The sequence below is a fragment of the Neopsephotus bourkii genome, unplaced genomic scaffold, assembly GCF_033783945.1.
Source record: "Neopsephotus bourkii isolate Nb327-2 ecotype Australia unplaced genomic scaffold, CSIRO-AGI_Nbou_v1 NB_1053, whole genome shotgun sequence".
Taxonomy (NCBI): Eukaryota; Metazoa; Chordata; class Aves; order Psittaciformes; family Psittacidae; genus Neopsephotus; species Neopsephotus bourkii.
In genome coordinates this window covers 2,430,426-2,443,079 of record NW_026901542.1, presented here as the reverse complement: position 1 = coordinate 2,443,079, position 12,654 = coordinate 2,430,426, and the positions used below count along the sequence as shown (strand labels likewise).

General features: G+C 35.4%; 1 protein-coding gene across 3 annotated transcripts in view; it reads left to right on the top strand.

The window, feature by feature from the left end:
- Positions 1 to 12,654, top strand: part of ADAMTS20 (ADAM metallopeptidase with thrombospondin type 1 motif 20) — an 88,372-nt gene that overhangs the window by 13,462 nt on the left and 62,256 nt on the right. For all 3 annotated transcript variants that reach the window (XR_009726639.1, XM_061361186.1, XM_061361185.1), the window contains exons 4-8: positions 3,216 to 3,475; positions 10,284 to 10,367; positions 11,092 to 11,216; positions 11,679 to 11,719; positions 12,025 to 12,130. Coding sequence is in view for 2 of the 3 variants with exons in the window: in XM_061361186.1 (XP_061217170.1) it covers positions 3,216 to 3,475; positions 10,284 to 10,367; positions 11,092 to 11,216; positions 11,679 to 11,719; positions 12,025 to 12,130 (616 nt within the window). In the remaining variant the exon portion in view is untranslated. The remainder of the gene's footprint in view (positions 1 to 3,215; positions 3,476 to 10,283; positions 10,368 to 11,091; positions 11,217 to 11,678; positions 11,720 to 12,024; positions 12,131 to 12,654) is intronic.

Here is a 12,654-nt window from a genome sequence, read left to right as displayed (position 1 = left end):
ATATATAAACTTTTAGGGAGTAAATCTGCAGAAGTTGTTGTTGCTTATATTCATGAAAGTTAATGAACTTAGTGCAAGTCTAATGGATAATACAGGACATCTGTCTTCCTTATTAGTGGGAGTATTTAATGTTACCCATTAATGTAGATTTTTGTCCTTATGAGTGTTTTAATAACTTATTCATATTGCATGTTCATCATTAGTTTTACTTAAAATAAAGTGGACTAATCTGCAATGCACTTGTCACATACTATTAGGATATATAACAAGTGTATGATTGTACTTTCATAGACTCACAGTATATAGGTTAATCATTAAGCAGAGTAACTTAAGAGTGAGAATGTATGCACTGAAAGGGAATAGAAAGACAAAAAAGCTTTGTTAATACCATGAAGCAGTAAGTAGAAAGCACTGTGCTTTAAAATAACATGGTTTTTAGTTTTTTAACAGAAAATGTACAATAGTTGTTTTTCACAGTTCTGCATGCATCTTTATAATTGGAAAATAGTGTGATGTGAGAAAGGCACCTGCAGTTACCATCAAAGTACAGTAACTAGACAAAAGAGTGGGATTAGAAAAGATTTATTTGAAATTGTAGGTATCCATAGAGTCATTCTAAACACTGAGATACCATCTACTTTGGGATATAACGATGTAGAAGCCTTTGAAGATCCTGTTTGAGCAATGCACTTCTTAACGTTTACTATTGTACTAGTGCTATTTAAAAGTGTTTTTCATCATGTTGGAAACAAATTTTTTTGAAGCCTAGTGATATAAATGCCCCCTTTCTGTTTTTTGTTTGTTTTCTTGTTTGGGTTGGTTTTTTTTTTGTTTTCTTTTTTTTTTGGGGGGGGTTTTTTGAATGAAGCATACAGGCTTGGTTTATTTGGCTTGAAAGAAAACACAACTGGGTGGAGATTCACAGTAGGACAAAGCAGCTTATATTTGGTTCTGCTTGGTGTTTAAAAACATCCTGTCTAATTAAGATTCTGCATCTTTTGTGAGATTGAAATCTGTGTTTATGCATTTTGAATGTACTTGCACTTCTGGAATGTTTAAGCAAGGCTGAGGGCATTAGTATGGTTAGCTGAAGAAAAGGAAAATAATAAGATTTCAACATTTTCTTAAAGAATATCTGTTCAGATGTTTGAAAGTATAAATTGCAAAACACCCAGTTGCTTGGGTGCCTACTGATTTTTGAATTTTGAAAAAATCATAGAATTCTTAAGGCATATTTTATACTCAGAAACAGTATGTTGAGAATTCTACTTTTCCATAGATACTAAGGCCAGAAAGCAACAGTTATGATCATCTTGCATTCAAAAGGTTGTAGTGAAAAGTTTTAGGAAGGTGATGCTATCTATTCATTGATTGTCATTGCAGAACAAGGGCTTAGTACTTTGTTTGAAAATCAAGCAAGTGTTGTTATTCCTGATTCTTTTTTAATGATGGATAATATGTACTGAACCAAAGTAGTGGTCTTTCAGTTTGTTGTGTGGTTTGTTGTTCTGTTTTTCTTTTTCCTATGTTGTGTATGAAAATTCTATTAATATGAGCAACCTAGTGAGAAAAAAGCTCCAAGCGTTAAGAATATGGTCAATTTTCCTCTTTTCCATTTATTGGAGCAACTGCAAAAGGTCGTAAGGCACAGATTACTGTCATTTTTGGGTGAGTGGAGTTGCAGAAATGTTAATGGAGAAAAACCTTGTGTTGTTATATTTTTGACCTTCTGAAGATTTGTGTCCTTTAATGCTAGTCTTGCCTAGTTATTCATATCCTCCCTTCAAGGAGGGAGGAACAGAATACATCTAGCAATACTTATGATCATGAGAGTTTCTCTATGATTAGTTAAGTAAACCTTGACAGAGGATATGGAGAGGTGAGCATTCAGTACATGTTTTTAGTTTGACATTGGACCATGATAATTACTTCTTAAATTGTCCAACTAATCTTTTCCTCACTTTGTGCTAGTTTCTTCAAAACTAACTTGCTGATGAAAAACTAACTGGAAACGCTAGCGCAAGCCTTACTGAAGTCACGATAGGACATCTGCTTCATAGTCCTCTTTCTTTAATACAGAGAAGCTCATCTAAGTTTGCCATAAGAAATTTTTCACAAATATGACAGCTATTCCTCATCCACTTGTTGGTTTCTTTAATAAACAAAATTAACTTTACTTGTTCTGGTATTGAATTTATCATGGCTAGTCCACAAATTCAGGTTGTCTGTAAACTCCCACTTTAAATATAGATGTTGTTTCTCATTTTGCCAGTACTCTGAAATCTCAGATATCTTTTGTGACCTGGTAGTTAACGTGCTTATGAGATTGCTTCAGCCAGTTCTCTTCATTGAGTTGCAACACATCTAATATGCTTAGAATTTTTAAAAGAATTAGGAGACAGATATCCTTTGGCAGCCATTTTTAAAAGGAAACCTCCAGAAAGACAGTGGAGGTTTGTTCTGAGGGGACTGAGGTGTCTAGTTAGGTGCTTAAGTTCTGGAGAATTTAGATATGCTTCTCTGTTAATGTGGGCTATTGCTAAGATGACTCCCTGTTCAATGCATAGATTTTATATGTCAAGCATCAGAAGCCTTTGGTGGCTGGACTGTACAGCATAATTGGAAGTATTACAGTACTTAGTTTGGAGGTATCTGAGGGGATTCTATATTGCCTTTAGAATCTGATCCTATGTAATGGATATTAACAAAGCTGTCAAGGAAGTCACTGTGGGCTTTTGATGCATACTTCCTTGTGAAGTATCTCCATATTTATATGAATAGGGGCTTGAATTCAGTTCTCAAGCCTAGTCTTTTGATGGTTTGTTTTGGTTGGTTCTGTTGGTGTCAAAGGTTTGTGTGTAAAAGTATGCGTTTTGTTTAATTAACTTGCTTCCTTCATTGCACTGCTTAAGCTGCAGTATTTACCTCCTTCCAGCCTACCTGTTTGGATTATAAAATATAATACTGCTATCTCTTAACTAATATTTAACAAGAATCCATATATGATAGAACTGTGTGTACAAGATGTCTAATGTGGTGTTCCTATTACAGCCTTCCATTTTTTTTTGTTTTTGTTTTTTTTTAATTCTTGACTGGTTCTCTTGGAAGTGAGATCATAAATAGCAGTTTATATTGTCTATTTTGGACAGCCTTTTGCCTATGTCTCTTTAGATTTAGAAGCTGCATTCAACAGTAAAACTTCTCTTACTTCACAGAAAAAGAATTGAAGAGCAGCACTTTACTACATCCAGCCTTCAGCAGTTTAAATGGAGAGAGCAACGTTTTACAGAAGTCGCTCAGTTTAGAGTATGCTTTAAATAACCTGTCTATAGAGGATGGTGGCAATCCACATTCCAGGAAAAAACGTTTTCTTTCCTATCCAAGATATGTAGAAGTGATGGTTACAGCTGACACCAAAATGGTTCATCACCATGGACAGAATTTACAACACTACGTACTAACATTGATGTCAATAGTAAGTAAACTTAAGCTCATAAGTATTACCAATTTCAGCTATTTCTGTTTTGTCATTTTCTCTTCTGCAACCTCCTTGTCTTGTGTTTTGACTCAAATCTGTATTAGAAGAAAGAGGTCCCATAAAATATTAAAGAAAAGTAGGGCCCAAATTTCAAATTAAAGATCTTTTAAATTTAATGCAGTAAGTGTAGCTGAAATGGTGTGACCTATTTCCTGAATCCTGAAGAATTCTTATGCTTCAGTGAGTTAAACGTATGAATATATTGCAGTAGGCAGAGGTTAAAAGGCATTGTGAACAAATGCTTGTTTATAATAATCCTAACTTTTCCAGTAATTTCAAATTAGTATGGGTCAGACTTTGAGTTGGTGTCATTTAGTTGAGCTCTTTCTGTGGTGAATTCTCTCTTGAACCGAAAGTCATTTCTTGTATTGATTCAGGATCTAGTAAAATAAGCTCTGTAAAATCAAAGGGTTATTGTGACGTCTGTTTAACTATTCTTTTAGGAAAAGGCTGCTAAAATAGTCTGCATAATAATTATTTCTAGATTTCTGTCCTTCCCTTAAGCTTAAGAAGCTTAATTTGTATGAAACTGCATCTAATATTGGGCGAATTAAAACACCTACATACAGGTATCTGTAGAGATATGCTTTAAATAAGAGAACTAGTTGCTTAACCAGTTATAGACATCTACTTTAGGATGAATAGAATAGCTTCCTAGCTTCCACTGAGATCAGTTGATTTGCTTTATATAAGTGTCTACGGCCATTTAGGATGCCATAGAACATTTGACTTGGCCTCAACTGCTGCTTCAGAGGTGTACAAGACTCACGTGGGTCATGTGTCGTATCTGTCAGTTCTGTATAGATAACTTATAGCATCTGACATGACACTAGATAATGTGTATTTAGGCAACTGAACTGAGTTCTGCTCACCAGTCTACCTCTCCAGCTAATGGCAGTAGAGGTGCTGTCACCTATTACACAGATATAGGCACCTAAATTTAGAAGATGGAATTTTCTTTTATTGCTTTATAACAGAAATAATGAAATTTTAAGGGAGATTAGCATACTTTAATTTGATTAAGTCTTCTGATTTATTTTTTTTACTGGTAGCAGTGTAAAGATCTGAAAGTAGATGTATTATAGAAAAAAATCTGTGTTGAAAGGTGGATTTTTCTTCAACTTAAAATACAGACTCAATTTGGAATTATTCTGGAAACAACTGATGCCAAAGATGACATTTTTCATAAAGTTACTTTATAATCCAGAGCTGTACCAAGAACCAAATGTAATGGTTAAATCATCATTTGAAAATAGAAGCTGTTTTTGAAAAAACTTTACAATAAGATAGAAGAGAACATTTATTATGTAATTTTTATGAGGCACTGTTGTGATTATAGCTAGTGTTATTCCCAACCTTCTTTCTTCAGAACAAACATTGGTCCTGCATCTGCAGATGTCGTATATTCAACCACTATTCTTTACAGGGAAATGTTTCTTCTCTCTTTTTACTTACATAATTGGACTTCTACTAGATTAATAGGGTATGCATTGTATAATTGCTGCTGAAGAGAGTCTATATATGAACTGTTTTTAAGATATAGCATTTAAAATATACGTGTGAGTGAAAGAATACCAGTTCTTTGCTGAAAAGCTTGTGACTTCATTCTTGTGCTTACTTATCTATGCTATGAAACTAGGGCTTAGGGCTGGCTCTGAGGTAGTGGCATGCAATAAGATGCTACTTCTATAATCTTTGAATACCACAGCAAAATAGTAAGGCATAGCTGGCATCTTCTGACAGCTCTTATTCCACATGTACAACTGCTACTTCTGAAGGTAATCTTGAAACAAAAGTTTAAGTTGTTCGTTCTAGAAATTGTTAATTGCTATAAATGCAGGTTTTTAATATAAATTCAGATCATAATTCTGAAAGATTTTCTTCACAATCCCCACCCCTGAATACGTATCTCTGCTCACATCACTTCTTGAAGTTGTAAAGGGACCTTTGAAAGTCATCTTGTCCAACTCTCTACTCACATATGTATTTCTGAAATCAAATAACGCATATGAAGATATAGTCTTCAGTCTCTTCTTTACTCGTCCTTCTCCTTCCCCATAGTAGGTTTGGGTTTTGGTTTCTTTGTTTTGTTTGTTGTTTTTTTTTTTTTTCCAGTAAACTGTTAATAATATGAAGAGTAGGAAAACAAATGATTAGCAGTCTTTGCTATGTAATCTGTATTAGAAGTCATCAATATGCAGGTGGGTCATTTCTTGACCCACAGCCTATTAGTGTTTGAAGTAGAACCATTATTAGTCTGATTTGATTACCATGAAGGGAATAAGTGCAACTTAAATTTTATCTTCTCTGCCAATGTACAGATAACTTTGATTATTAAATTTAACTGGTACTTGTGTCTGGTCAAGCAGCCATTAACATCCTGTTAACCCCCATAACATCCTGTTACGAGGTATTGTGTCATATTGCTGGCTTTTTAAATGAATCAAGTATTATACTCTACTTTTATAAGCATTCTGAAACTTTTAAGGATATTCAGTTTTGGCTGGATTTTAAAGAAGCCTAAAAAGTTTTAGCATGTAAATCCCATTAAATTTTAATGAAACTTAGACATCCAGCTCCCAGAAGAACCTTTGAAATCCTGGGCCATTTTTCTTTCTTCTTTTTTTCTTCTTTTTTATATTGGCATCCACAGAGCAAGCAAAGTAAGTTTGCTTCTATAGGATATTGTTTTATGAGTGGAAAATAAGAAATGAAATATACTGCTAAATATTTGTAGGGTTTTAAGTGTCTTGTCACTTATCCAATTCAACCTGCAAAGGCTTAACTCTCAGCATGTAAGTAATCCCACTGAACTGGAATGTATTTTCTCATCTCTTCAAAATTGCATAAATCTTGGCAAGTTGAGTATTCACAGTATTCACACTCTGTCTTGGAAATACTAGTTGTGATGGAAAGATGTATTTAAGAGAACAAAGAATACCTTTGTCATAGGACTTTATAAAAACTTTTGTATTGAAATACAATAGAGTTGCATTATTAAATGTGAAATGATAAGTAAAATAAAGAAATCTGTGATTGCTTAACCTACAGTGTTCTTTCTTGTTCCTCCAAGCATTGCATCAGCAGAGCAGGCAGTAAGTACCGCCTTAGACTTAATAGCTGGAGGACTCTCTTTTAGGCACATTATGTTCTAAACAGTTCAAAGTCCCTAACACAAAGGCTTGATCTTAGCAACTGGAATAATTCGTTAAGACACTGGAATTTACTGTAAAAGCACCAAAACCTCATCAAGTCTGGTTCCATGATACATTTTAAGGTACTGTCCTCATTTTCTGAGCCAGGTACCTGATTATTGATATCTTTTCAAGAAATGTGCTGCTTACACAGTTAGCTTGGTAGTAAAAAACTTCTTGGTCTGCTATTAGTCTGCTTGCAGCAAGAAAATGTAATCTTGCCTTTCTGAAAAGAAAACTTGACATGCAAAACCACCTGTGGTAGGGCTGTGTTGGCCAGCTCAGATCATGAACTTGGCTGACTGCCTAGTCATGTGAATGCTAGAGTTGGAGCACGGGAGGGGGCAGCCATGCATTCAAGGAGAGGATTGAGACAGCATCAAGTTAGGTCATTTAACTTGCAGTGAGACTGGAATCAGAAAATGGCATTGTATAGTGCCATTTATAACATGGTATTAAAAGCTGGTATTTTTAATTTTCATCAAGGTATGGTCCTAACTTGTACTGCACATTGTGTTGTTTATTAGCCACTTTTCTGAATAGGACATTTTGCCACAATTTACAGTCCCTTTTTAATGGACAGTTACAACAGGGATATCAAGAGAAACTGAACTTTGTTGTGACCAAGTTGCTTCTACTCATCTGGCAGCCACAGCTGTGGTGATGACAAGATCTGACTTAGTCTTTGGGAATTCCATGGAAATGAAAGCTGGGATTCTTCCAGTGAAGGGTACCTAGCTTGATTTTTTTTTTTTTTTCTTCTTTTGTTGCTGTGCAGTCTGAACTGTTCTGTGGTATGGATTCCGGTTTTAGGAGTCTGAGAAATCTCTTGAAACTAATTTCCTTTTGTCTTAGCTGTTACCTTCTACTTCTCCGAAGACTGGATTTAGATCACTGTAAAGCAAATAAATCTGGAAATTGTAAAGAAATGGTGTATTCTATCAAATTCCTATCTCGTTTCATCATTCCTTGTCTTTGCTGCTTCCAATAAGAGGGCAGTGGAAGAGGTCTCTATAGAATGCAGGAGCAGGGGCTACTTACACCTTTTTTCTTCCACTAAAGTTAATAAATTCATATTCCAGATCTTTTATCATTCCCTGCATTGGTCTGTCATTTGAGGTCTCAGTTGATGATTTTTAGCCTGTACAGTTCCCAAGGTAAAACTTCAGGTTTGGTTTGTGGCTTTCAACTGCAGAATATTTCTCTTCACATGCGTTCAGCTAGCCTGCAGAATATAGCTTCTTTCATTAGTAAGGTGTGATTTAACCCCAGCCAGCATCTAAGCACCACCCTGCTGCTTCCTTCCTTCCCCTCAGCAGGATGGGGGAGGGAAGTGGAAAAGTAAAAGTGAGAAAATTCATTCACTAGGATAAAGACAGCTTAACAGGTAAAGTGGAAGGTGCTCGCATAAAGCAAGATAAGGAATTCACTTACCCCTTCCCGTGGTCAGGCAGGTGTTCAGCCATCTCAAGGAGAGCAGGGCTCCATCACACATAACAGTTACTTGGGAAGACAAATGCCATCACTATGAACATCCCCTCCTTCTTCCTTGTTCCCCCAGCTTTATATGCTGAGCATGATGCCATACAGGATTGAATATCCCTTAAGTCAGTTGGAATCAGCTGTCCTGGCTGTGATCCCTCTCAGTTCCTTGTGCACCCCAAGCCCCTTTGCTGGTAGGATAGGATGGGGAGCAGAAGAGGCCTTGTCACTATGTAATCTCTACTTAGCAATAACCAAATCATCCCAGTATTTGCACTGTTTTCAGCACAAATCCATAGCATAGCCCCATACTAGCTACTATGAAGAAAATTATGCCAGCCAGAACCATTACATAAGGGTATATCATTATCAACACAGCATCTTGATTTCTGATCTTTTGAAAGCAGTGGTAATAACTAAACGTTTGGAGATCATGACAAGTTCCCATGAGACAAGGGATCCATACTTGAACTCAAATGTGAAGTTAATAGGAGTAGTGTTACTTGTATGTTTAGCACAAGCTTACCTAAGACAACAGTTCATTCAAGGATTGTTGACTGTCAGTCAAAAATGACTGTTTATCCAAGTGGACCTGAAACTATAAGAAGACATTATGAGCTCAGTAGTTTGTGGCAGTTTAAAAGTGGTTTCAATAGTAGCAAAATGGTAGATTCAAAATCAGGTAACACTTTTTGTCTAAATAGTGCTTGAGGTTTTAGAGGCGCGTTTTCTTGGGTAAAGGTGTTTGAATGTGTCTATGCCTAATTGAACTCTTCCTTTGAGAGATGCTCCTTATTTTTACCTGAGAATAATTGGACAATTGCTGGTCAGTAACCAAAAACAGAGACCATATAGAGGAAAGCAGACAATACCTGTGCTGCTCTGAAATGTGCTCTCCACATGGGTTCTGAAACTGCATCTCCTTCCTTGCCCTTATCAAATCCTCTATTTCCAGCTTGTGTATCAATAAAAGAATGAAGGACAATGCTGTGCATTATGTTCTCTCCATTTTAGAGAAAAGGAGGGTTTGAGTTGGGAGCCAATACTCTGTCAGTTCCAGCTTATAACAGAATTACTTGGTCTCAGGTACATAGGATTCATACACAGCAAGGCTGTAATTTCATAAGAAATTTGAGCCAGTTCAAGTGTAGGCTGCTTTCGAAAGAAGTCAGTTCTTATGCACCTTTCCCTCTGTCAGCACCTGTGTCAGAGGAGCTGATGCCAGGAATGAGATCATGTTGAGCATTATAACATGATACAAAAAAAAAGAAAAAAGAATTTGTTTTCAGCTGGATCGGTTCTTGATTTTCTCACTTGTGTAGCCTTGCAGCTTTGGCACAAGCCAGGACGGAGGAAAGCCAGTACCTCCATGTTTGGTGGCAAATCTTGCTTAGATAGGTCTGCTTTAAGCGAAATTGTAGAAGGCATATGGATTGGATGTCTGAAGTTATTGAGAATGAATAACCTTTTTTATTGCTTTTAGAGAAGAATAACATTGAAAATGGGTTACTTTAGTGTATGGAATTGAATCGTGACCTTTACTGGCTGAAAAATTACGTAAAAAAAAGCCTGTTGGGTATGTAAATACAAATTTTATAAATGAGGAAAGGATCATTTGTGTGTGTTGTGTATATTATCAGTATAGGTTTACAACTCAGTCCAGTTTCCATTAAAGGCAAGGGCAAAGACATACTGGTCCAAAGCTGCTTTCTAAAATCCTCTAATATTTTATATAGTGATTCTACAAATTGTCTGCATAGGTCTAAGTTGGTTTATGTAGCATTACTTTTGTTCTTTGATATTTTACCAATGACCTACAGGTTTTACAGTGTACTAGACATGGTGTCTAAATGTTTGGTAATGAATATAGTTTATAGCTGTGTGAGTATTAAAAACTGAACAGCTACTTTGGGTTTGTCATCATATGCTTGGGTGGAAAGGTACGGATGGATGCGTGAGGCATCTGTTGTGTAGCAACTTGTTTTTCTTTGATAACCTGTTTGCATGACAGAAAGATATATGGTTTATCAGATGAATTTTGTATTCTAATCTGACTCTTTTCTCTTTAGGTCGCAGCAATCTATAAAGATGCAAGTATTGGAAATCTTATAAATATAGTTATTGTAAAATTAATTGTAATTCACAATGAACAGGTAGGAAAAATAAATATAAAAAAGATTTATTTTGAATAGAAAAAACAAAACATATGAATTAGCATTGTAATTCCAAAGTTTGAAACTTTTCATTTTTAAATACAAAATATTTTCTTTAATTATAAATGGTTTTGGTTTTGTTTGTTTTTTGTTTTTTTTTTAAATAGGACTGTAAATGTCAAATGTGGGCTTAAGTGCAGAGACTTTATGAATGCCTGTATTTCCCCATGTCTCTATTAGCACCTCCTGTTGACTGGACATACATTAGATACCATATGAAAGCTGATATATAAATTGTGGTTATAAGCATGGAAACATAACAAGGAACTGACAGCTTTAATAAAGGATTTTGATCGAGGGTTTTCAACCCTGACAAATAATATTTTAAGATTGTAAGAAGTTTTCACTTTTCAAATACATATATTTAAATTTATTTATCATAAATACCTCTGTTGGCTTTTTTCATTGTTTTTTTTTTTTAGTATTTAACACATGGTAGATGCTCATAAACATTGGTTAAAATAATGAATTCTCATGACCGATGACTCATAGTGAAATTAAGATTTGATCCTACAAATGTGCGTGAGTGAACTCTTGCATTGAGTCCTTACGACTTCCTTTCCATCCACAGTTACTGTTTTGGAGGTTAGGGACACAAATAACAAAGTAATGAGTGCAAATGCATTAATATTAATTTATTTATTTTTTTGCCATCTCTTTTTAGGAAGGACCAGCTATCACTTTTAATGCGGCTACCACGCTTCATAATTTTTGCTTATGGCAGCAAGCACAAAACACTTTGGATGATGCTCACCCTTCTCATCATGACACTGCTGTTCTTATCACTAGGTACAGTATCTGGTTCTGGTGTTCATTCACTGAAATCTATTCTCTCTTTTGCTTTTTCCATTCCGTACCACCCTATTGTTCAAGTTGGACAAACTCCAGCACTTCAAACTGTTTGATATTTGTCCTGAATTTTACACTGTTATTTTGACAGATGGTCCACTACATAAGGTCATTTCAAGTATACTGGCATCTGCACATTTTTCAGCAGCATTTCATGCTTGATCTCCCTTCTGCATTTTAGAGAAATAACTTAGTATTTGGATTTTTTTGTTTGCAAGCTAAATATAAATCAATACAGTGAGCTTAGTCTGGTGAATTTAAATTACTTTCAAAAGAACACAAATTGTTCGAACGGACTGTAAGAGAGATTTGCAATTGCTGTAATTTATATAGCAACAGTGAAATACTTTAAAAATGTTCTTTTATTTGATAACAGTTTAAATATTTTTCTTTTTCTTCAAGGGAGGATATCTGCAGAGCAAGAGAGAAGTGTGATACTCTTGGTGAGTTGTTCTTTTTTAATCAATATGATTTTATAACAGAAAATATATGAGAATCTCACTGTAGGGACAAAAAATCAGTTAGGAATAAATCAGAAAATAGATGCAAAATGTAAGTGACACAGACAAAAAAAATCAACTTCTCAGTGCTCTTCTGCCCTGGCACATACTTTGCTGCCAGGTGGTTTGTTTTGTGTAAATTTGCTGCATAGTTGATGTGTGACTTTCAACTTGGGTACCGTACATAAGGTCACTTCTAAGTGAAAATTCATTCTGTTAAGCTTTTGTATAAGGATGCAATTTTGCAGGTTTGGCAGAGCTAGGTACGATGTGTGACCCACTACGCAGCTGTTCCATAAGCGAAGAAAATGGCTTGAGTGCTGCTTTTACTATAGCACATGAACTTGGACACGTGTAAGTATCTGTTTCCTAGTAAGTATTTTTATTTTATTCCCTTTTGAATATGACCAATTTCTAGTGATGAGCGCTATGTTTTTAAGAGGGTGCAGTCTGGTAAATCCTTTTAGAAGAGTTTCTATTTTTGCCTCTTGCAGTGAGCCAACTCTCCCCCACCTGGCTGTAGAGAAAGTGAATTTTATAATATCTTGAATTATGGGAAGTACTGGCGAGCTGTCTTCTCTCCTTTTGTCATATAAGCTGGGACAGATGTATTAGCTAAGCAACATAATCCTGATAACACCAGCTGCATTCTAGCCCTTACAGGACTTTACTATTAAGAAAAAATAATCGTTAATATAATATAGAAATATTCTCCTTGTGGTCGATCCCTTCAGAATACAAGTAAAGGAACACAAAGAGAAATACTTTACACAGAAAAATAAGAGGAGATGACAGCATTTTATTTTATGAAGCATACCTCATCAGTGATGGCAGAAGGGTGCTTTATTCTAGCTCAATGTGGCATGACACTGTAGGTA